The 25,574-nt window shown below is 43.2% G+C and overlaps 1 protein-coding gene across 1 annotated transcript in view; it reads right to left on the minus strand.

Annotated features, from left to right (window-relative positions):
• LOC135195642 (electron transfer flavoprotein-ubiquinone oxidoreductase, mitochondrial-like) overlaps positions 1–24,874 on the minus strand; it is a 38,093-nt gene extending 13,219 nt beyond the window's left edge. The window contains exons 1-3 of the mRNA XM_064222006.1: positions 24,653–24,874; positions 20,826–20,939; positions 14,067–14,219 (exon numbers count right to left, since the gene is read on the minus strand). Of these exons, the coding sequence (XP_064078076.1) occupies positions 14,067–14,219; positions 20,826–20,939; positions 24,653–24,689 (304 nt within the window). The 5' untranslated portion in view covers positions 24,690–24,874. The remainder of the gene's footprint in view (positions 1–14,066; positions 14,220–20,825; positions 20,940–24,652) is intronic.
• Between the last annotated feature and the right edge of the window lie 700 nt (positions 24,875–25,574).

The following is a 25,574-nucleotide window of genomic DNA, read 5'->3' on the forward strand; positions in this document are numbered from 1 at the left end:
GGATTTGAAAATAGAAGTGTAATGGAAGCTAAAGAAAAAGAACTTCAAAGTTGGAGAGAAAACAAGGTATATGAAGAGGTTAATGATGTTGGACAAAAAGTTATATCTACAAGATGGATAGTAACTGAAAAGAGAAAAGGGTGGGAAAGGATATGTAATGCAAGATTGGTAACTAGAGGGTTTGAAGAAGAGACGGCGGGATGGGAAAAAGACGTTCCCACATGCAATGCTGAAATTTTAAAATTTTGTTTGACCATAATAAAAGTGAAACATTGGAATTGTTAAACATTGGACGTCAGAAAATTGTTTATGGGCTCAAGGACGCAGCAAAAGCATGGTATTGTAGTGGTGAAAGTAGTGGACGAAGTTTAAGGTGAAAGAGTTAAAGGTGAGAGAAGTAGACTGGAACCTAATATATTCTTTTGAAAAAAGATAATAAATTGAATGGTATGTGTACACATGTAGATAATTTTTGCTATGGAGGAACTGAATGATTCTTAAAGGAAACAATTGGGAAGTTGAAAGGGAAACTGCAAGTAGGAGAACAAGAAAGTAAAAGGTTTAAGTATATAGGAGTAGTAATAGAGCAGAAGAATACATTTTGTCTTAATCAGTGGCAATATATAAATTCTATAAGAGAGCTAAAAGCTAGAAGATATACAGGTAATAGTGTTAGAACAAAAGGAGTTAACCGAGTAGAGATCAGCGGTAGGACAGTTGAATTGGGTATTGCTACATACCATGCCAGAAATATCATATGATGTTAGAGAATTAAGAAGAAATAACTCAGGATATGAAGAAGCTTATTAAAATTGTGAGAAAAACTAGACACATGATGGGCGAAGTTACAATAAGTGAGATGGAAGAAAAAAAAAAGATTTATTGGGAAGCCTATGCAGACTCTTCATTTGGGAACATAGAAGATGGCCATCCTCAACTGGGTTATATTACATCCTTGACAGATGGTAAGAGGAGAAGTCCATACAGTGGAAGTCCAGGAAATCCAGGAGAGTGGCTAAATCCTCCACTGAAGCAGAAGCCCTTAGTGTTGAGGAGGCTATAGAAGGATTGATATATATTTCAAGCATTTGTGGGAAGAGGTAGTAGGAGAGAGAAATTTAGAAGTGCTGGTTAATACTGACAGTAAATCACTAATGAATGCCATCAAATCAAGTAATGGTGTAAGTAGTAAGAGATTAAAAATGATATTGTTATGATACAATAAAGTTTCATACATACTTACCTGGCAGATATATACGATTAATGGCCCACCTAGCCTCCCCGCAGGAGACAGGTGGAAGAGAGAAAATATGATAGAAAACGGGAATGGTTCCTAGTCCTGCCGCCCAGGGCAGGCCGGTAGATCACCTGACCTACCTGTAGCTAGTGGCGCGAAATTTGAATTTCTGTCGGGGACGACAGAGCCTTAGCTATGTATATATCTGCCAGGTAAGTATGTATGAAACTTTATTGTATCATAACAATATCATTTTCATACAATCAAATTACCTGTCAGATATATACATAGCTGATTGGCACCCTTTGGTGGAGGGTAAGAGACAGCTACGTACTTATGGAATAGACAGGTAAACAACATATGTTGTAGGTATAAATAAACCTTGGTTCCTACCTGATAGGTGGTAGACTTCGTGGGTGCTGCCCAGGAGTCTGCATCACCTCAAGAAACTTTAGCGAGATATATGATCTATGGCCAAGAGTTCTTGTGGGTCTGCCGATGGGGTCTTATCCGCTTACTCGGCAGAGCCTGAAAGGACTTTGTCAATGGGTGCTGATCCACTTATATGACAATACACCTTATGAAGGAGCACACAACCAATCCCGACCACCTGATCCTAACCACCGTGTTAGTATTAAAAATTGTTCCGAGTTATCCCCAAACTCTTCACAACAACCATAACTCAAAAACACATTACGCACACACACATAATTTAAAAAAAAAAAAAAAAAATGATACTAATCTAATAAGATATCACAAGAGTTCCTTACTGAACAATAGTGACTCGCTGCCAGTGCGACGTCTGCACTTTGTCAGCAGAAAGTCTAGAACATATCTAATAGACTGTAAGTATAAATTAAGGATTGGTGTTAGCTCCTGTACCCAGTATTGTATCCGCTGACACGAAAGGACCTATAGAAAAACAATTCTCATAGGTCACAGGAACATCTCTCAAGTAGTGAGATGCAAATACTGAGTTGCATCTCCAAAATGTCGCTTCCAAGATGTTCTTTAGCGACAAATTTTTATGAAACGAGAGAGATGTCGCTACTGCTCTTACTTCATGAGCTTTCACCTTTAGAAGTCGAAAAGCGTCGTCAGGACAGATCTTATGCGCATCTGTAATGACGCTTCTCACAAAGAACGCTAGAGCATTCTTGGACATCAGTCTTGTGGGGTCTTTTACCGCGCACCAAAGACCTTGTGTCGAGCCCCCCATCTGTTGTTTTCTCTGAAGATAGAATTTCAGAGCTCTTACAGGACAAAGAGATCTTTCTGCCTCTCTCCCGACGAGACTCGATAAACCTTTAACCTCGAAGGTCCTAGGCCAGGGATTCGAGGGATTCTCGTTTTTAGCCAGAAATAAAGCTTTAAACGAGCAAATGGCCGAGTCCCCCTTAAATCCTACTTTATCCTCTAGAGCATGCAGTTCACTAACTCTTTTTGCTGTGGCTAAAGCTAATAGGAACAAACATTTTCTAGTCAGGTCTCGAAAAGATGCCAGATGAGGAGGTTCGAACTTATCAGAGGAAAGGAATTTTAAAACTACATCAAGGTTCCAGCTAGGAGGAGCTGGCCCCGACGACTTCGTAGTCTCAAAGGATCTTATGAGATCGTGGAGATCCTTATTCTCTGTTAGATCTAGTCCTCTATTCCTGAAGACTGCAGAAAGCATACTTCTGTAACCCTTTATTGTGGGTACCGATAGATGCAAATCTTCCCTCTAGAATAATAAGAAATCAGCGATTTCCGTCACAGAGGTAGTGGAGGAGGACAACTTCTTAGACTTACACCACCTTCTAAAGACTTCCCACTTAGACTGATATACTCGCCTAGTGGAAGCTCTGCGGGCTCTCGCAACTGCGCTTGCAACTTTGCGAGAAAACCCTCTCGCTCTGACAAGTCTTTCGATAGTCGAAAGGCAGTCAGAGCGAGAGCGGGGAGGTTATGATGATACCTCTGGAAGTGTGGTTGTTTGAGAAGATCCATCCTTCTTGGGAGGGATCTGGGAAAATCTACTGTCCACTCCACCACCTCTGTGAACCAGTCTTGTGCTGGCCAAAAGGGGCTGGCCAAAAGGGGGCTATCAGGGTCATCCGTGTTCCTTCTGAAGCCACAAATTTCTTCAGAACTAGTCCCAGGATCTTGAACGGAGGAAAAGCGTAGACGTCTACGTGAGACCAGTCTAGTAGGAAGGCGTCTACCATCAGAGCTCTGGGATCTTCTACCACCGAACAAAATACCTCCAGTCTTTTGGAAAGGAATGTGGCGAAGAGATCCACATGGGGAGTCCCCCAAAGAGACCAGAGACTCTGACACACTTCTGAGTGGAGGGTCCACTCTGTGTGAAAGACCTGATTCCTCCTGCTGAGCCTGGCCGCCCTTACGTTTCTTACTCCCTGAATAAATCTCGTAAGCAGGGGAGATATTCCTCGGGAGCGGTCCAGGAGTATTCCTCTGGGAAGTCCAAGCAGTAGGTCTCTTGCCAGTTCGTAAAGGAACAAGGAGTGGGTCCCTCCTTGTTTCCGAATGTAGGCCAACGCTGTGGTATTGTCCATATTTACTTGAACAACTTGGTTCGATACCAAAGGTTCTAGTCTCTTTAGAGCCAGATGTACGGCAAAGAGCTCCTTGCAGTTTATGTGCCAGGACACCTGCGCTGCTTCCCAGATGCCTGACACCTCTCTCGGGCTTAAAGTTGCTCCCCAACCTTTCTCCGACGCGTCGGAGTATAACACTAGGTTTGGGTTCTGAACCTTCAGGGAGATTACCTTGTTCTCCTTCAATGGGGGCAACCACCATTCCAAGTGCGGCTTCATCTCCACTGGAATGGGAAAGGCGTCTGCTAGATTTCCTGTCTTCCAACTCCAAGATCTCTTGAGAAAGAATTGAAGTGGACGAATATGCAGTCTTCCTAGAGGAAAGAACTGTTCGAGCGAGGAAAGGGTTCCCAGAAGGCTTAACCATTCCCTCGCCGACGTCCGTTCTTTCCTTAAGAAGAGAGAGACTTTCACCAAGCCTCTCGCGAGTCTCTCTTGCGAAGGAAATACTCGAAAACCCCGAGAATCCATCTGAATCCCCAGATAGACTAAGTTCTGTCTGGGGGTCAGCTGCGACTTCTCGAGGTTCACGAGTAATCCCAACGACTTGATCAAGTTCATGGTCAGAATAAGGTCCTCCAAACACTGTCTCTCTGATCTGGCCCTGATGAGCCAGTCGTCCAGATACAGAGAGATATTCACCCCTTTTAGGTGAAGAAACCTTGCCACATTCTTCATCAGGCTTGTGAAGACCTGAGGAGCTGTGGACAGGCCGAAACACAAGGCCCTGAACTGAAAGATCCTTCCCTCCGCCAAAAAACGGAGGTACTTCTTCGACGAATGGTGAATCGGTATGTGGAAATAGGCGTCCTGGAGATCCAGAGACACCATCCAATCTCCTTGGCGTAAAGCTGAAAGGACTGAGGCCGAAGTCTCCATGGAGAACTTCTCCTTCTGAACAAATTTGTTCAGAGCGCTGACGTCCAGTACTGGTCTCCAGCCCCCCGAGGCCTTTGCAACGAGAAAAAGGCGATTGTAAAACCCTGGGGAGTTTTGATCCAGTACTAGTTCTATCGCTCTCTTGTCCCACATCTGATCCACCATTAGTCGAAGAGTATCCCTCAGTACAGGATCCCTGTATTTGGCTGACAGTTCCCACGGAGTTGACGTTAGGGGAGGACTGTCGTAGAAAGGTATACGGTATCCTTTCCTTATCATGGACAAAGATGAGGCGTCCATGCCTATACGTGCCCAGGCTTCCGCAAATTCTAAGAGCCTGGCACCTACTGGTGTTTGGAGTAGAGAAGCATCATTTACCCTTTTTAAAGAGACGGAAGGCAGACCTACCTCTCTTCTCAGGAGCCTTCCTTCTTGAGGGTGCTCTGGAGGTAGGGCCTCCTCGAAAGGGCTGAACCGACGTACTCAGTCCTTTCTTTTCCACCGCAGTCGCAGGTCTCTTCTTCCTTGATGACTGGGTAAGAAGGTCTTGAGTCGCCTTCTCAGTTAATGATCGGGAAATGTCTTTCACTAACTGAGAAGGAAACAAAAAGTCTGATAAGGGAGAGTACAACAGTGCTGCTCTTTGAGAGTGGGAGACCGCTTTAGTCAAAAAAGCACTGAAGACTGTCCTCTTCTTAAGAAGTCCCGCTCCAAATAAAGAGGAGATTTCTAAAGAGCCATCTTGTACCGCCTTGTCGATACACGACAATATACAAAGGAGAACTTCTGGATCGAGTCCTTCTGAATCATGGGCCATCTTGGACATCACCCCAAGGGACCAATCTAAGAAGTTGAAAACTTCCAATACATGGAAGAGTCCCTTGAGGAGATGATCCAGTTCTGAAATGCCCCAAGTCACACGGGCAGAGTTCAATCCTTGTCTTCTCGATGCATCGACTAACGTCGAAAAGTCCGCTTCAGCCGAAGACGGAAGAGAAAGGCCCATATTCTCTCCCGTCTGATACCAAATGCCCCGTTTTCCAGTGAGTCTCGCTGGGGGCATGCAGAAGACCGTCCTGACCAGCTCCTTCTTCGAATCCATCCACGAATTCAAAGACTGAAGAGCCCTCTTCATAGAAATGGTGGGTTTCATTCTAAGAAAAGACGAAGACTTCTTCGCCTTTGCGCTCGAAAACAGAGAGCGCGGAGAAGGAGGAGCGGCAGGGGTTAAAGCGTCTCCATATTCTTTAAGAAGCAGGGGTGTCAGGACTTTGTAGCTTGACAGTCCTTCTCTTCCACGATTCTCGTCTTCTGAGTTCTCCTCCAACTCGGGGTCTAGAGGAGACTCCGTCGAAAAATCAGGACGTCTTTCCTCTGGGGGAGACAAACTCCTGATAGGAGAGGGACTAAGGGAGTGATAATCTCTCCTCTTCAAAGTTTGAGCTTTGTGAGAAGCTTCCTGCTTGGCTGGCGCCACACGCTTAGGAGTCTCCTCATAAAAGGATGACGCCTCTTGTCCGCCGAGCGTCCTGGCTGACGCCTCGCGCTTGGCTGACTCCTCACGTCTGGATGACGCCTTGCGCCTGGAAGACGTCTTGCACTCTACTGGCGTCCTGGCTGGCGCCAAAAACTTGGCTGGCGCCTCGCGCTTAGATGACGCTTCACGTCCGGAATGATCCTGACTGGAGTCTCGCGTCTGGCTGATTCCATGCCTCTGTATGACGCCTCGCGCCTGGAAGACGCCTCACGTCTAGCTGGCGTCATGTCTTGCACTTCGTGTCTGGTATATGCCTCTCTCGATCTCGATCTAGACAGAAAAACTTCTTCAACATGTTTGGAAGACGAAGCTTCATGTCTGAAAGACGCCTCGCGTTTGGCAGGAGAGAGAGGACGAGACTTCTTGATCGGAAGAGAAACGTCCTTCTTATGAGGAGGATCTCTAGCCAAAACTCCCACCAATGAGGCTAGCTGTTCTTGGACAGCAAGAAGAATTTTCCTTGAAGCTTCTCCCACGTCTTCTTCAATGGGAGGAGAAGGAGAATTCGAAGGCGAGCGATCCGCTACGTCCATGTAGGGAGACGTTGACGCAACCTTCGCCTTTTTGATTGAAGAGGGAGCTTCATCTGAGAAGTGATTCACAGAGAACGCAGCAAACTTTTCCCAAGGTCATTGTGCTGACGAATCAGCACAAAGATCTCTGTAAAATGAAAATCAAGGTTCTCTATAATGCCTTTTCAGTGGCCTGGAAAGGTCCGAATCCTTCCACCCTCGTTTAGGTGAAGGAGAGGGAGAGGAAGAGAAACACTCTCGCAGGACGCTTTTTCTAAAGCGGTCCTGAGCAGCCTGAAGCGAAACAGAGCCTGCTGAAGGGACGTCTCACCGTTGGGGATTCCCCACGACCTCCTTAAGGCTTTCGACTTTCCTTCTCCTCTGGGCATGGGAGCTTGGAAGCGGTCTAGGCCTGGGAGCGTCGCAGAGACGATCGAACGCCCCCTCCACAACACTGGGAGCACTCACTTCACTAAACACTTCACTTTCACTATCCTTACCTTGCAAGACCGCCATTTTGGACTTCATCTTAGAGATAGTAGCCTTCAGATCTGCGATTTCAGAGGGCGATTCTGAAAGTAAAGGTTGTGAATGATTCGACACAGAGGGAGAATCAAAATCATTAAGGTTAGAGATAGGGTCAATAAAAGGCTCAATTGGCCTTGTACTCACACTCTTCAAACGTCTAACTCTATCCCTCTCTAACTTCCTCAAATAAGAAGTTAGAGTCTTCCATTCTTCTGCATTCAACCCCTGATATTCATGACAGGTATTAGTAGAAGAACATTCAAACCCCCTACATTTACGACATACAGTGTGAGGATCAACTGAAGCCTTCGGTATCCTCACCTTGCAGCCTACATTCAAACACATTCTCACACTCACATTTGAGTCAGACATACTGAGAAAAATAAAAAAGCAAGTCCAAATTCAGTCCACAGTAGCGAATGCCAAAAACCACGATCCAGATACGTCACCAAAAAGCCGAGAAACGATGATCAAAAGGTTGAAATAAGAATCTAAATCAGGAGGTAGTAACAACAATGTTGATACCACCAGCGACAGAGAAAATATGATAGAAAACGGGAATGGTTCCTAGTCCTGCCGCCCAGGGCAGGCCGGTAGATCACCTGACCTACCTGTAGCGAGTGGCGCGAAATTTGAATTTCTGTCGGGGACGACGGAGTCTTAGCTATGTATATATCTGACAGGTAAGTTGATTGTATGAAAATAGATATTGCTTCAATATGGGAAACCATAGAGTCTGGGGAAATAAAGGTGAGATGGATAAAAGGAAAGGATCAAGTAGCTGATGTTTTAACTAAAGCAGGAGTTTCAGGAGAAAATATTAGAAATTATGTAGAGGGTAGAGTTGGAGAACAAAGGAAATTAGAGGGGACTAGGTTAGGCAGCAGTCGGAGGGGAGGGAGAAAGAGTTAAGTGTAATTATATATTAAACACCAATTTAGTCAGTTATTTATTTTTTATTGTTATTGTTATTTTTTGCATTGTCGATATATGGTGGATGTCAGCTAGGAACTTTTGGGTTGTAAGTCTTGTTGTGGTATTGTTCGAAGGTGTAAACTGGAGTATGCTGGGATCGGAGAACATGAACATGTGGGTAGATTGCACATTTGTGTTCGAAAGGAAAGATTAGGCTAGGAAAATTCAAAACTGGACCCCTGTCGCACGACAAAACAATCCAGAGAGTCAAGCCAAGGAGGTTAAGACCAAAGGGTCTTGGCCACTGCCTGAAGGAAAGGGCAGTCACCTTAACCAGGTCTGTTCCAAAGGGTTGTGTTGACTCTGTACAAAGAAACTGGTGATACAAGTCAGGACAGTGCTCCTCTTCTTAGTACCAAGGCTGCCGCAGGTTGCCATTCTGATGGTGAGATGAACCCTCCTTACCTCCAGACTGGTATAGCCTCCATAAGGCAGAGTCCTCCTCAGGAATGATTACATCCGAGGAGCAAAGCCATAAAGAAGTGAATGATCATAGATCCAATCAGAAAACTGCCTAGAGGAACACCAAAGTGATGTCCTCCAGGATTGCTGCGAAAAAACCCAGTCCAGACAAACCAGAGCCAAGACAACCTTTTTGTCGGCAACAAGAATTGCTACTGTCAAGGAAGGGAAGAGGGGGAAGGCGCTCCCAATGAAAATTAATTCCTGTCTAGGAAAAGGTATTCACCTGGTCAAAGATGTCTTATCTAATCTTATTTAATAAAAAATCACAGCATCCCCATAGAAACCCTGGGTCCTTCCTGGGACTGCAAGGGCTCGAGAGGTGAAGTGATTCACAGAGAACGCAGCAAACTTTTCCCAAGGTCATTGTGCTGACGAATCAGCACAAAGATCTCTGTAAAATGAAAATCAAGGGTGTTCATTTCCCTAGGAAGACCTCTGAGGCCTTCCATGGCACGATACTCCCAATCTTCTCTCCTTGTAGGGAGAATCTCAAGAGATCTCAAGCAACCTTCCTCGACTACTTGGGATCGACCTAAGGAGGAATAAATCCTTGTTGATGAACTCCGAAAGAGACAAAATCTTTGAATTTCTCTCTGTTCACCTTGCACCTCAAAGACGAACTAAGAGGGTCAAAAGAGCAGGTAAGGAGAAGAGCACGGATACCTGTCCTGCTAGATTAACTAGCAAGAGGGGTAGTATACTGTGGGCAGCCATCACCTGGTGATGAAGGAAACACAGGAGAAGGAACGTACTTATTCCATGCCAAAGCACTGATCAGAGGAGAGCAGAAAGTTCACTCTAACAGAGTCAAGCACTCGATTCAGCTGACCTGCGCGGGCTGAGCCAAATCAAGTGAGCCAAGCTGATGAAATGAATATGATCTGAGACTAGGCGGTGAGCAAGGCGAGTGAGTTGAGCCAATCACGTGAACACGATCATGCACAGCTGAGCCTAGGCAAGCCTGAGCTGGTTCTTACCTGCCAAGAACTAGCACTGTCCTCTCTATATGCTCTAATCTGCGAGTCCGAAGCCCCTCAAGAAGGCTTAAAGGAGGATTCTGTGTCTGCTACCCTGAGTGCTCGGATCTTAAGGTCCAAGACACGAGGATGGGACCTGACTGAGCATTCAAAGCAGTGCTGGCAGGAATTGTCAAAACACCTGAATGTCTCAGCACCTTTCCTTGTCCTATGCCTGAACCAGACTGGAGAGCAAACTCTCTAGTACCGGAGAGAGGCGCCTGAGATTCCATAAAATCAAGGGCAATTGAGTGCTTGTGATTCCGAAGAATCCGAGTACTCAGAATAATTCGAGTGCCCAGTGAGAATCTCAAACCTTATAAGAACAATCATCAGGAGCATCCTTCTCTCGACTTCTGAGCACTCTTGATTCCAAAGAATCTGAGCACCTGAAATTCTAAGAAATTTGAGCACTTGGGAAAACTCCCAAATCATGTAAGACCACTCATCGGAAATAGTCCTCTCTCTTGACTTCCGAAGAAACCGAGATGGGACAACACAGAACCAGTCTTTGATCCAGATTTCTATGAACTGGAATCAAGAGCTCACCCTCAAGAGGTCGTGCACTCGAGGCCCCTGAAACACGAGACCCCATAGGAGAAAGTGAATCGGATCTCACCCTAGGGGCAATTAGAGCGAACGAGAGAACTACTGCCTTCTTGGAGAGAGGCAGTCCCATAGAAGCTCCATAAAACTTCTGAATGGAACCTCCTCCCCACCTCTCCAGGCGCTCGAACCCTTGGGATCAAGACACTAGGTTGGAAACCTAACCGAGCACTGGCAAGCACTCAATGAGTGCTGGTGGTACTCAGCCTTTTCATTTCCAGCTACTTCTGTATGTGCTGGTACCCAGCAGAAGTTTATGGTTTTCATTTTTCCCAAAGGATGGGAAGAGATAATGACTGGTGATCCTACTGCCTCCTTGGAAGGAGCCAGCTATTTAGCAGTCCTACAAGAGGACTTCTTAGGGGGGAAAGAACAGCCTTTCTCTTCTTTGGCCGAGGGGGGCCTATCCGGTTTCCCAAGATCTTCTCGAGTCTCAAAAGAAGAAGGGAAGGGCAGCAGGAGATGAAGTTGAAGATAAAGCTGAAGACATTACCTTCCATAGGGTTTCTTCCTTAAACTTCTCTCTTAAATCATCTACAGAAAGGTTACAGGAACATCAATATCAGCAACAGGAGTCATCAGGGCAGCTGGGGCAGAGCCACAGCAGGAGTAGATGGGGCCACAGCAAAGGGCCAAACAACAAAAGAGAGCAGTAGTAGGTCCACAATGTCGGAACACTGAGTCAAAACGGTAGGCACAGAACTAACATAATTGTGGTTGTACTAAAGTACAGGCAGTCCCCGGGTTAGGACGGGTTCGGCTTACGACGATCCGAGGTTAAGGCGCTTTTCAATTATATTCACCAGAAATTATTTCCAGGGTTACGACACGTTTCAAGGTTACGACGCCTACAACGCTCATCTGGCAGAAGAAATACGACACCAAAAATGCAAAATAATCAATATTAAAAGTTTTTTTATGCAAAATGCAATAAGAATGCAGTTTACCTAGTTTTGAATGCACCCAAAGCATTAAAAGTAAGGCTTTCTTAGTATTTTTGGTGATGTTCCGGCATACGATGATTTTCGGGTTACAAAGCGTCTCAAGAACGGAACCCCGTTGTAACCTTGGGACTGCCTGTAACCACTGCACGAGTCCCACAGGGAAATTCTTGATAGTTAGGATATCTAACACAATGAAATATCCAGCCATTTACTGCTTTGCCCTTCGATGCTCACTGTCACCTTCAGAAAAAACAAAGATGATTAGTAAAGTTAGACTCCCTCCCACTCCGAAGGGGCACCGATCTACAAAGTGAGAGGAGGCCCATGAGGAAGTTGCCTGCCCGTAGCCAGGTCCCCTTCTGGGTGATCTTGGCCTGACAAGCAAGTGTAAGAGAGATAGCAACAAGGTAAAGCTTACCAGGAGCAAGAAACGAGGACAAAGGGGTGCTATTAAGGGTGTCGTTGGAAGTGAAAAACTTCTAACGACGCTCTGCAACCCTCCTCTGAAGTTTCCTCTTATCAACCTCGCCCACGGTGCAAATGGCAAAGAGCAACACTCAGCACACGCACACACACAAAAAGTCACGCCCTTGTATGAGTGGAAGGTGTGAGGCCCAATGATAGCGAAAAGAACTTGTTACGCCCCTAGCCGCCGACCCCAATTCACAAACACACATTGGGGAACAATGGCCTATGGAAGGCTATCACAAATTGTGGGCTTGTATAGTATTATTATCTAAACAACAACAACAACAACAACAACTCGGCAACAGTAAGGCAAAGGCTCTGAAAACATGTTTGCATTGTACAACGGCTGAAAGCAAACTGGAACATTTATATCCAGGCAGGCGGATATTCCCACCAACCAGACGGTAGTTACTGCCTTACCACCTTGTTCAAGAGTTGAACAGCCATTTTCCAGCTTTGCCGAAGAAATTCCTAATGTAAAAAAACCAATGGATATCGTGCAGGAACAAGTATCAGTTATAGAACTAATTACCATATGTCTTGTTTATATATATATACTGGTAGTCCCCAGTTATCGCGCCATAAAATCGGCAATTTATAGAGCCATAAAGGGCCAAGTTTTCTGTTATCAGCACCATAAGGTAGCAATAATAGAGTAATGGGGCCATAACTTACCTTCCAGAGGCACCATTACCAAAACTCGGTGCCTTAAGCGCCACACATCGCTGAGTTTCGGTTAATGGCAGTTTTTGCTTATCAGCACACCGCTGAGAACAGAACCCCTCCCCCCAATAACCGTGGACTGCCTACATGCACAAACCTTCTTTATGGCTTCAATTTCGGTTCATTTCTAAAGTAATATTTGCTAAGCTACCATGATGTAACTTTCATTATTTTTCCTTAATTACTATACAACAGTAAAAAAACCATTCCAATGGCTGAAATGTGATGAGTCAAGAAAGGAACCTCAAAATTTTTCTCAGAACCATGGTGGCATTAAATTGATAATTTTTTTCACTATGAAGACCCAAACGCTATTATCATTGTTGTTTAAGCTATTATTTTTAACCATTATTAACTAAATTATAGTGATACTGTAGTTATTTCAGATTGGTGCCATCAATTACAGCATTACAAGCAAGTTCAAGACCATAATGTGAGTAAATCCTCTGCTAAATTGAATACTGTCTGCAAGACATTAAATCACCTCCTTCCAAATCAAATATCTTACACACAAAAACTGTAAACATTACATGTTTGCAATAGGGAAAATGGGCAAATGGATGCTAGGTACATTTCTCCTTGTGCACAAAAATGTGGTGAGCTTTAGCTGCAAAATGATGCAATTGCTATACATACCATAAAACAAGAGATATCACGAATGGTCTCTTCTGAAGTTTAAATGAGGGTGATAATCCAAATTATGAACCATCTGATTTGTTGAAATGTTTTCAAGTGTGCTTCACTAGTATCTCATCTACTTTGTATACTATTGTTGTCATTTGTGAATGTGTTCTGATTTGTGTCCATATAAAAAACAAATTGTTCAATGAGGCCCTAAATGCAAACTACGAAAAGTATCCCATCCATGATTCAAATATAATAGCACATTCACTTAGTGTTTACTTCTGGCATGTGTTAAACATGTATCCAAATCAGAGGAAGTGATGCTCAAGGAATGTGTTGACTCAAAAAACTTGGAGGAAGGTCTCTTGACAAACTAAATGAAATATCACTGGCCATTTCTTGTATAGAACTGAAACAAACTATGAAAATCTTTTTTAAAAGCATTATCACTAATTCTGAACAAACCTGCAGTCTAAAACCTTGTATATAATTATTTCCCTTGTTATATTCATGTAAGAAAACCTTGTCTTTTACAGTATGGTCTATGGTAATAGAAAGAGATGGGTGATGGTTTCCATGACAAGTACGGGAAGTTCATTTCAGAAGAAAAGTGTTCTTTGACTTGACCTCAATAAATTTCTAAGTGTAGCTGTCATGTTTTCCTAGATTTTTTATGGTCAAAATGGTTTTTTTCGTTAAGTTGGATACAATGGGTAATTTGGCAATGTTGCAAAATGATGTACCATCCACTTTACCCTTGACAATTTTCTTTAACAGATAACACAAATCAGAACTAATATCCAACTCCAACCATTAAAACATACAGACAACTCGTATTACATGAGAGCATTACAGAATAAAGTACTGTACTGCATTTGAATGAGAGAGAAAAGTGGAATAAGCATTGCAAGAGTACTATGATATTTAGTACCAAGTTAAAAGTATTTCTTACCAATGTCCGCTGCTTTCTCAACTAGCATCACTCTGATTTCTTTTTCCTTCTCTTGAGCAAGTTGCATTAGTCTAATGGATGCTGCAAGACCTGCTGGGCCACCACCAACAATTACCACATCAGCTTCATCAGCATATCTTTCCATGTCAACATCTGTAAAATGCACTTGGCTATTGAAACGTAATAATTAGCAAATCAAAGGCATACCACTCACACTTAGATTTATAAAAACTTGCTGAAAATTAATCAGCAAAAACGCCTTCAACATCAAAACAAATTTATTAAAGTTAATTTACAATTACAATTCATAGGTTACATTTAAGTAGGTTATATAGTTTTCCCAAATCATTCACACAATATACTGTACAAGAACAACTAAAGGATTAAGTATCCTAAAAATCTATTTCATAGCTAACAAACCTGAGGTCTTAACAATAGGATATTTTCCAAGTGCACCTGGCAAACCGGTTAAAACAATCAGAGATTGTAAGCAAGGAATCTGTGAGATCTGGCAATGCCTGTGCGTACGAGGTGAAAGCTGATCAGCGACTGCACACAATCCCATGATGCTCGGTCTTTTCCCAACCGAGGAAAAAAAATAAAAAAGTAAGAGAGAGGTGGGCTGTATATGTTAAGACCTCAGGTTTGTTAGTTATGAAAAATACAATTTGATTTTAAAAATTTGTCATTCGTTCATATGCGGAACAAACCTTTGGTCTTAACAACAGGATAGACTTATACTTGGAGGGAGGTATAGACATCCTAAACTGGCTAGGAGTTAACCCACCTGACCACCTCCCAGAACGAAATGAGTTCCAAAGGAGGAGGACGAATGCCCGTGAGAAGATAGATAAACTGATGTCTACAACACAGTCATCTTGGTTGCAATACATTGATATATGAGTAGATTCATTGCATTTAAGGAACTAAAGAAAATTCGGACTGTTCAATAACAAACCATATAATCACAGAGATCTTTTATTATTCCTGACCCTCCCTTGCTAGAGAGCAGAGCACTTGCTACTGAATAGAGGGTTTGATTATTCATAAATATATTAGCCAAACAAACTATCAGTATGACTACCATACTCACCAGTATCAGACCAGTCCAACATATGACGTGTCTATTCCTCAACCTGCCCAAAGGAAGAAGAATGGAAAAAAAAAGAGAAAGAAAGAGACCAGCACACTCACTCATTCTCTCTTCCACACAATCACCTTAGGTAAGATACAAAACTGCCCGGTCAAGGACAATGGATGAGCTATACAACTTGTTGGGCAGCCACCACAGGACCTAGAGAAAACGTGTCCACAGACCTGTCGGCAACATCTCTTAAATAAAAAGAGGTGAACGTGGATTGGCGTACCCAAGTACCAGTGTTCAAAACTATATGAACAGCAAAGTTTTTCTTGAATGCCAGAGAGGAACTTATACTTCTGACGTTATGCGCTCTAGCCTGCACAGACTCAGAGACAGAACCATCAAGAGATTGCCTCAAGATAGCAACGTAGGGTTTTTACAGGACACAACAAGAGCTCTTGTGGGTCATTATCCATAAAGTCATTCAAAGATGGATTCTGGGTCTTGGGCCACGAATTCTGGGACAAATTAGGTCACTGACTTCCAACCCCTGGTATGTTTCACATCATAACTAAGGCCACGAAGCTCTTCCATCTCTTCGAGGAAGCTAAGGCTAAAAGAAAAACTGTCTTCAGCATCAAGTTTCTGTCCGATGAATGACACAAGGGCTCGAAAGGAGCTCTAGTGAAACTCCTAAGGACAAGTGAAACATCCCAAGCGGGAGGTTTAAGTTTCCTTGGAGAACAAGTCTGTTCAAAACCCTTGAACAACAAGGATAAGGAGATGTCTACAACTATCAGGCGTAACACCAAGCCTTAAGCTGCTCTGTAGCCTTTGATAGCAGAAACCAAAAGGCCTTTCTCATCCCTGAGGAAGACCAAAAAAACCTGCTATGCGTTGAACAGAGGTCTTGGGTGGAGAAAGACCCCGTCCACAACACACACCAACCACAGCAGATTGCCCATTTCCCTTGGTAGACTGCAAAAGAGGGCTTCCTGAGATGGTTGGATATGTCTTGCTGTCTCCTGAGAAAACGCTCTCACTCGGAGGAGATACTTGATAGTCTCAATCCATGAGGAGAGGGATTGTACCGACTGGTGAAACCTTTTGATGTGAGCCTGGCAAAGCAGCTGCCACCACGATGGAATATCTCTTGGGACCTCTTGACAGCAGAAACAGAAGGTCCAAACACCATTCTGCCTGTGGCCACAGAGGCGCCACTAATGTCATCCTGAGGTTGTGAGACCTCATCACCCTGTTCAGCACTTGACAGATCAGGCAAAACAGAGAGAAGGCATACACCTCTAAGCTGTCCAAATGGTGTTGGAAGACATACTCCACCAAGGCTAGAGGATCTGGAAACACCGAACAATAAACTTCTAGTTTCCTGTTGTAGAGAGTTGCAAAGAGGTCTAACATAGGCCTCCCCAAACCTGAAAAAGTCTGTCCGCCACGACGATGTGGAGACCACTCCGCGGCCAGGATCTGGTTCCGACAGCTCAACTTGTTGGCGACCACATTCCTTATGCCTGGGATTTACCTTGCTGAGAGTTCCACCAAGTTTTTGATCGCCCACTGGTGTAACTCGGCTGTCAATGAATGGAGCTGGCGGGACACCAGACCCCCGTTTGTTCACATATGCGACCACCGTAGTGTTGTTTGACATCAGAACCACCGAATGACCCTCTACCTTCTCCCAAAACTCCTTCAGACCCAGAAAAGCTGCCTTCAACTCCAAAACAATGTGCAGCAGCTTCTCTTTCATACTCCAAACACCTGATGTGATGAGATCCCCTAGATGAGTACCCCCAACTGTGATAGAGGTATCCGAAAACAGAAGGAAGTCTGAAGGGAGAGAATTCAAAGGGACACCAACTAAGAGATTTTGATTGTCCAACCACCAACGAATGTCTTTCCTCACCTCTTCGGACAGAGGAACTCTCTGAAGAGGGGAATCTTCCTCACCTCTTCGGACAGAGGAACTCTCTGAAGAGGGGAATCTTCTACTGGGGACCTGAAGTCTTTCAGTCTCCACTGAAGGGATTAAAGATGGAGACAACCATGAGGGACCAGCTTCTCGAAAGAAGATAAAATCCCCAGAACCTGCCACTGGCGAACCGGTTGTTCTGGCTATGAAAGGAAATTGCGTGCTACTACACACAACTTCTCCAACCTCTGGTCTGAAGGAAACACTCTTGACGCTGCTGTATCTATTACCATACCTAGATAGAGGACCTTCTGGCTGGGATCCAGATTCGACTTCTCTAGGTTCACTACAATGCCCAGCTCTGAACAAAACCGAAGTAGAAGATCTCGGTCTTGCAACAGCTTCTTCCTAGAGCTCACTAAGACCAGCCAGTCATCGATGTATCTCAACAGGCGAATCCCTTGAGCATGAGCCCATGTCGAGACCAGGGAGAAGACCCTTGTGAACACCTGAGGGGACATGGTTAACCCGAAGCAAAGGACCCTGAACTGGAATATTTTCTTTCCAAGAGCAAAGCAAAGAAACTTTCTGGACAAAGGGTGAATAAGGATCTGTAAGTAAGCGTCCTTCAGGTCTATTGACAGCAAAATGTCGTTGTCCCTCACTGCCACCAACACCATCTGCTGCGTCTCCATCTTGAACCTTGTCTTCCTGACAAAATGATTCAAGGTGGAAAGATCGATTACCGGCCTCCTGTCGCCCATCGACTTTGGTACCAGGAAAATGCGACTGTAAAACCCTGGAGAAGGCCGCATTACTTCCTCTATCGCACCCTTGTCCAGCATCTTCAACACTTCCCCCTGAGGAGCTAAGAACTTCAAAGAATTGTAAGGGTACGTCTGACCGAGCAACGGAAGATATCCCACCCGCAGAACATCTACTACCCACTTCACCACTCCATAATCTCACCACTTGGCCCACTGACCCACCCGGCATCCCCCTATCTATGTCAAAGGAGAGGGAGAGGTGCCCACACTATTGACAACCACCTCTGCCCCTTCCTCTAGATCCCCTCCCAGGTTTGTAGGGACAGGATTGAAAGGGACTCTGCTTATTTGACTTAGCCTGAGAAGAGGACCGAAAAACCCTAGATGAAGCAGAACCCTTAGGAGACTTGACAGGCAAAGATCTTCTTACCTGTTTCTGAGGAGAAGGAGGAGGGGGACGATGGAAACGTGTCTCCAACTTTGAAACTGCTTGGTGGACCAACCTGTCCTTGGTATCCCCCCATCACCGATCAATCGCATTTTCTAACACCGTCCTAGGGAACAGGAATTGAGAATCCAGAAGATCCCCATTTCGAAGTGCTGACAAAGCTGCGTCTCTCCTAGCTAGCAGGTTAGCCCATAAGTTAGCACTAAGGTGGGTCAGATAGGAGTACACCTTACCCCCAGACTGTAACAGCCAAGTGAGGGAAGACGAACTCACTAACCCCTCTGCCGACCTATCAGAAGTGATCCTGGCTATCACTGTTGACCGCAAGTCTAGCCACAAGACCGTCTGAAAAATGGAAGCAGCTGTAGACCCTATAGCCAAGGCTTCCTGAGATGATCAAGAGGGACCTTCCGACCTAACCTGCTCTAAGGTTAATCCAGGCCTGAGATGAATCACGTCCAGGCTTAGGTGACGAGGCATCAGATGAACCGAATTGGTTGAATAATACTTCCTATGCCATGTGAGAGGAGGAGAAAGAAACTTGGATAAACCCCTTTGAACGCATGAGAGCCAATCTCGGTCTGACACCAAAGCGTTCAGAAGCTGTAAGACGGACTGGGCATGGCCCGACAGGGAAGCTCAAAAGAAGATTTAGGGTTATGACTGGCATCCAGCAAAGCTCCAAACATTTACCAACCAGGCGAACAAGGAACCCGTCCTTGGACCATGTCTTTGTTGACTGAAGAATCCTTATGCACAACCTGAGCCACCTCCGCTTCTGCAACCTTAGACCTCTTGATCGTAGCTTTATCATCCTTATGAAGACGAACTGGCACCGAGGCAGATGAAGGAGGGGCATTTCCAATCACATCAGCACGTACATGCAAGCCAGAGGCATATCCGTGTACAGAAGACGAAGGCTCCACACTCAAATTGTCACAAACACGGGGCAGCGAAGAAGGAGAAGGAGAAGCAACTTCTTCCCTATAAGATCTCTTAGCAGCAGGAGGAGATTAGGAAACCTTCCGTTTAACAGTCTCCTTCGTAGCAAATGCAGAGAACTTCTCTTCCAAAACAGAGTCCAGCCTCTTGAAGACCGCCTGAAGCAAAGCCTCAGATGGCTCAGTGAGCGAGGACGATGACGTCATAGCGGTAAGAGGATGAACGACTGCCACCACTGACGTCAAGGAATGAGTGGAAGCTGGGAGTGACGTCACAACCTCCTTATGACAAGGGGGGAAAACAGCGGGAGCTTGGGGGGAGGGGGGGGGGGGGGTACTGGGTTCCATGAAATGAGACAACGAACTTTCCAAGGAGGGTGAACCCCGTAGCCCAAGTGACACCCAAACCGCTGCCATTTTGGATCACTCCAAATCTGAAATAAAGGAACGCGGTGAGGAAGCCTCCTCAACCCTGGGACGAAAACTGGAACCCGAAGGAGAGGGAGCTACATTACAAATAACATCAGCCTGTAGCACTCCCGATTGTCCCGAAGAGGCAAAGAAAACCCCTCCAAAGAAGAAGTCAAAACTCTGTGATGCTCCCTCTTCTTATAAAATAACTTCCACTCAGCCTTAGACCAGGCACGACATTCCGGGCAAGGATTCGTCACAGTACAAAAATTAGCTCTGAACCTACTGCATGTTGTATGCAGATCCGTAGCTGTAGACAAAAAATCTTGAGCATGGGAACCCTTGGATGCCAGGGCACATACGCCGGCGAGATTGTGGAGACTCGGAGGAAGCCATAACCCAATAACGCACTGAAAGAACAGAACACGGAGGAGAAAAAAAAAAAACGCTTGGAAGGAGAGAGCAAAGCATAAGCGTCTACTCTCCAAGGCAGTTAGGAAAAGACTGAGCGGCACAGGGTTGTGCGTGGTCGCTGACCAGCTTTCACCTTGTACATGGAGGCATTGCCAGATCTCACAGATTCCTTGCTTACAATCTCTGATTGTGTTAACCGGTTTACCAGCTGCGCTTGGAAAATATCCTATTGTTAAGACTGAAGGTTTGTTCCCCATATGAACAACTAGATTTTTTGTTTGAGTGCTGATTCGCATAATCGCAGCGGAGATATAGCTAACTTTGACAGGAAGTAACAAATAATAAGAAAAAACCTGAATATTTATATGATTACCCTACATAAACTTTGTTCTAGGTCTTCGTAGAAAACTGATTAATTTTCCCAAATTACCCTCCACAACTAAATCAATTTTGTTACATCAAAATACTGTAAATGACAAAAAAATCGACAGCAGCATGTATTGGTGCCATGGGTTTGGGTATAGAAAGGAGTGGGGCAGACCCTCTAGCCACACCAAAATACATGAGGAAGGGAGAACAACAATTTCTAAAGCTTTAAATTGAATACCACCCTAAAAACAAAATGGTGTTTCCCCATTTGGTGAGAGTGAGAGAGATTCTTAAATACATACCGTACATCTACTAAGTATTTCAGTCTAGCTCCTAGGTCCACCTTGAACTGAAGGCTTGCTTTGAATTATTTATTAAAAGGAAAAGTAACCAATGCTTACCAGTCCACCGTTCATCTGTTTCTCTTGGAACTACAGTGTAGTGTGTTGTGATACGAGGGGTTGCTTGGCTGGAATACCATCTTTGGATTTTTGCAGCATGCCGCAATGATCGTGCTGAAAAATGGCAACAATTCTTATGTATCTTTTAATACGTATCCCTTAATATCACATTATTACACTTGAAATTCTTTTCTAACTACATTACAGTGGATCGCCCCAGTATTCGCGTTTTCCGGATTCGCAGACTCACGCATTTGCTGATTTCTCTCTGGAATAATTCCCCGCATTATTCAGGGGAAAATTCACCTATTCGCGGTATTTTTCTATGAAAAATATCCAGAAATTCCAGTTTTTTTTTTTTATCAATTTCATCACAATATGTACTTTTTGTGATAATACTATTAAAAAACACTTTTTGTGCTAATACTATGTATTAAAAAAACAAGTATAAAAATTTTTAGTGGGTTTTTCTTGTTTTTAACTAATTAGGATTTTTCTTGAGTTTTAAGTAACAAAATAGGCTGTTTTCAGCATTTTAATGGGGGTTCCAATTATTCGCGGATTCTAACTATTCGTAGGGGGAGGACTCTGGTATGCATCCCCCGCGAATATGGGGGACCACTGTATAGCTTATATTAACCAACAAATTTAAACCATGATACCATTTTAATTTAATAATGTCCCAATTTTAGTCAGAATTTCAAATTAATAAAAAAATAAAGCTTATTTTTATTATCCAAAATAAGTTACAAACCAGTGGGGATTATTCCATAAAATATGTATTGTAAGCCTATCATTAAAGAGAGAAATTTTGTTGCATGCCATGACTTGTGTAGAGAGACAGACCATAAAATCAACTACACAGACTGAAAAAGGAATGATCCAGAACAAGATAAAATGGTTCCTAGCATACCTTCTCAGAAAGTCAGCATACTGCACACCTAGTAAGATAATGATAAAAAAAAAGTGGCATACATCTCTCCTGTAAACAAGCTGATTTCTGTGTAGAGAAAAGATACGTATATATGTATATGTACGCATATGCGACTTGCAGATGATTTCTTTGAGACTGAATCCACTAGACTAGGACAGGCAGTTGAGTATGTATTTCAGCAGACCTAAATTTCTATGATGAATATGCGGTTAATTAAGGTTGTCAAGCTCATAAGACGGAAACAGCATACTTTGGAAAACAACGATCCTTGACATTTCAGTCCCGAACAAGTTCAACATGACTATCACCATAACAAACTAGGTCCTACTATACAATTTTCATATGGTAGTAGTACAGTAATATTTATGGTTTGCTTCCACAAAGATGGTGAAAGACACATATCACAAGATAAGCTGCCACAACCCTATGGAAGAAATTTGTCAAATAATTACTTGTTTGATTAGTAAAATAAATAGACATATGGCTTGCTCTATAAAAAGGAATGCATATCAGCCTATGTATGCAGTAGTACTGCATTAACAGTAGTCATAGCCTACGTATGCAGTAGTACTGAATTAACAGTAGCCCTAGCAACAAACCTACCAGAAACTGTTGTATCATACCAACTTAGGGTTACAGATACCCTCTTAATAATTTCAAGACGAGACTCATAACATGAGTTAGGCTGACATATCTGTACAATATGTGATGAGCACTGGAATATGATAGTACGTACTATATGTATCAGTTTTTGCACTATATTACTACTGTTTGCATACAAATAGATAAGATATGCTAGCCTAAATTGAACAAATATAAGCATGAGGGTCAGGTAAGACCCATTGCCCTGAGCTATGTTAGGATCACCACAATTTTTGACAGAGTTGAGAAATTACTGAATAAGATAATTATTCCAGATTAGTCTAGCCTTAACACATAACAAAACTGCAGCATGCACAAAAAACGCTATTGATTTACTATACAATGGTAGTAGTAACAATGATGTTACGATACATTAATTCCTCATTAACACAGAATCTAACATGTACTATCAAAAAAGTGAATAATACTTTTCTTGAGTCTAAGACTATTGCTTGGAAGGCATTTTATTCCAGAGTTGTTTGACACTGAGAGGTGGAAAGTGCTTACCATGCAAGCACTATTCATGAGCACCTATGGAAGCCTTTTGTGTATGTAATACCTAATTACCTACATTACCAACTAACTAAAACTTCTGAAACCCTCATGATAAAGTCTGAAATGTCTGAATAATACTTGTCACAAGTGTTTCTTCACTTCAACATGGCTGCCTTTTGTGTAAAGAAGTTAATGGAGCCCTAGAGGCATATATTTTATATTACATACAAGATACAAGATGACTATCCATCTAGAAGTAAGATAATCAGTTCAAATGATATAGGTACTATGCCTAACCTCAACAAGAAAAATCTAAAACAAGATTCAATTACCAGGTTTTACATCCTATCATCATGGTAAGAAGTACTATGCTGTATGTGCAATGGTAACGGGGAGACATGGAAAACCTAGGGTAAAAAACCACATGGTACAGGGGTGGACCATGTACGATCAATGTGTACAACCCCAAAAAAAGTACATTATAAAGCGTCCTGACATCGGAGATGGGCATCAGGCGCGACTTCTTGTTGGTGAGAAACGGAGCTAAAGACCTCTACTCCGGTGTCAGGACGCATTATAATGTACTTTTCTTGGGGTTGTACACATTGATCGTACATGGTCCACCCCTGTACCATGCGGTTTTTTACCCTATTTCCAGTTAGGATCCACAAGTGGAATGTTAGGTTATTAGGAATTTCTATATAGCCTATTACTTTTATTGGTTTATGGGGTCTTACTTATGGTGAGGGCTTGGTCCCCTAAGTTAGATTTGGGGTATTCACGTCAGAATGCATTAGTATATCTTTAACCTGTGATTTTCACAGTGCTCTAAACTAGATGGGGGGGGGGGGGGGAGGTTTGGAATCCTGGTTAGGTTAGGTTGGGGGCATCCTTGTAACTGTCCATGCTACATTTCAATTTTTAGGTATACCTAAGTATATATTTTGGCAATTGTTCAGTTAATAGGCGAATTGTCTGGATTTTTCCAACAGATTAGCCTGTGTTGTGATTAAAGTAGGTATTTCCACTCTGTTTGACACTGCCACTGCTATTTTTGGCTTTAAGAATTCATCTTTCTCAAGTCATCAGCTATTTTACATGGATAAAAGGATTTTTCCGACCGTTTTTTAAAGGTTTTTGGTAAACCCTACTTTCATTTCCATGAAAACTGGTTGGTTTACCTATTACAACTAATCTAGAGTCCTAGACTACCTATTTCTAGGTTAGCCCTGTACTGGGGAAGAATCTGGCAACCCTAGGTTAGGTCAGGTTAAATTAGAGGAAGTTTGCTAAAGATGTATCCTTGTAGTTTGCTCTTAGTTTACAGCATTCTAGTCACACTACCTACACTAGTTGGAGGTTCCAGATTCCCACTAGGGTCCCTAAGAATTGAGGTCCAGGTTCCTTACTAGGGTCCCTAAGAATTGAAGCCCAAAGTTCCCCCACTAGGGTCCCGTGACATTTGGTAGTAGGCTATACCTAGTTAACAGAGAATGGTAAGCTTTCAAAAACTACCAAACATTAGCAATTACTTATTATCGTAATCATAAAATAGATTTTTTTGACAGGTAGGGGCACTTTCTTTCCCTAAATTAGGGCAGTCTGCTCGGCTCGGGAGTAAGCCTCATAGGTTACGGTTTTATGCTTTATAGCCTACCTAATATAGTAAAAGTGGGTCTGGTAAATGAGCTCAATTCAGACAGCCATAGCCCCAGATTTGACAATAGTTCTGCAAATAGATCATGCATAACCTTACCAGCACGGAAGATACTTGATTGGATTGCGTGCGACATCGCCGTCGAACAATTTTGTCGGTTTACGAAACAGTAAATATTATGGGAGAACGTCACTCAGATTTTCATTCACTAGATGGCAGCAGTCTCTTCGACTGGATTATATTATTTTTCGATGTATTTGGAGAAATACATATAAACAGAGATTTTCTTAATCTTTTATATATGATCAACTTCAAGGAATTTTTCTAAAATGCTCTAAAAGCATGTGATAACTGGAAATACATAATACGCTTAGGTTCACATTACATAAATCCTACAAAGAAAAACAGCACTTATTCACTTAGGCAATAAGATTTAATTTTGCATACTACTCTTTACGTAGCCGCGTATCCCTGGTGTTTTGTTTCTACTCTTGGAGAAAGTATCCAACAAGATGCCAGATATTAGCTTGAATGAAATTATAAGGCAACTTAAATATCACTCGTATTCTGTCTCATCTATATTAGCGTTCCAATTTCTATTTAAAAATAGTATTTTGCGTCATTCTATCATCTCATTTTTATTCCAAAGTCCACCTTCTTTAACTGACTGGCGAGTTTGTTAAATGCTATTTCTGTCGTTGGCAATTTTATCAGCTGATTGCGTTACATCAGGCAAAAGTAGGTGTTCTCCGTGACGTCACATGGTAGAAATTCTTACTTAAACATTACCGTGTTCTTATCAGCACCTCGTCTGTATGTGTATGTAGCAAAAGAGTTCAGTGTGCAAGAAAGTACCCCTGCTGTCCTAATTTCTCTAATACTTTAGGTGTTCCGTACCATTTTATTTAGTAGTGGGAAAGGTATGGTGAACTTGGGGTTGGGGTGGGCTGATATCCGGCCTCATAAACTCCGTGTCAAAACATAACTTATTACGTGTATCTCCCAAAAATAGCTGTATATT

The sequence above is a fragment of the Macrobrachium nipponense genome, chromosome 16 (assembly GCF_015104395.2).
Source record: "Macrobrachium nipponense isolate FS-2020 chromosome 16, ASM1510439v2, whole genome shotgun sequence".
Taxonomy (NCBI): domain Eukaryota; kingdom Metazoa; phylum Arthropoda; class Malacostraca; order Decapoda; family Palaemonidae; genus Macrobrachium; species Macrobrachium nipponense.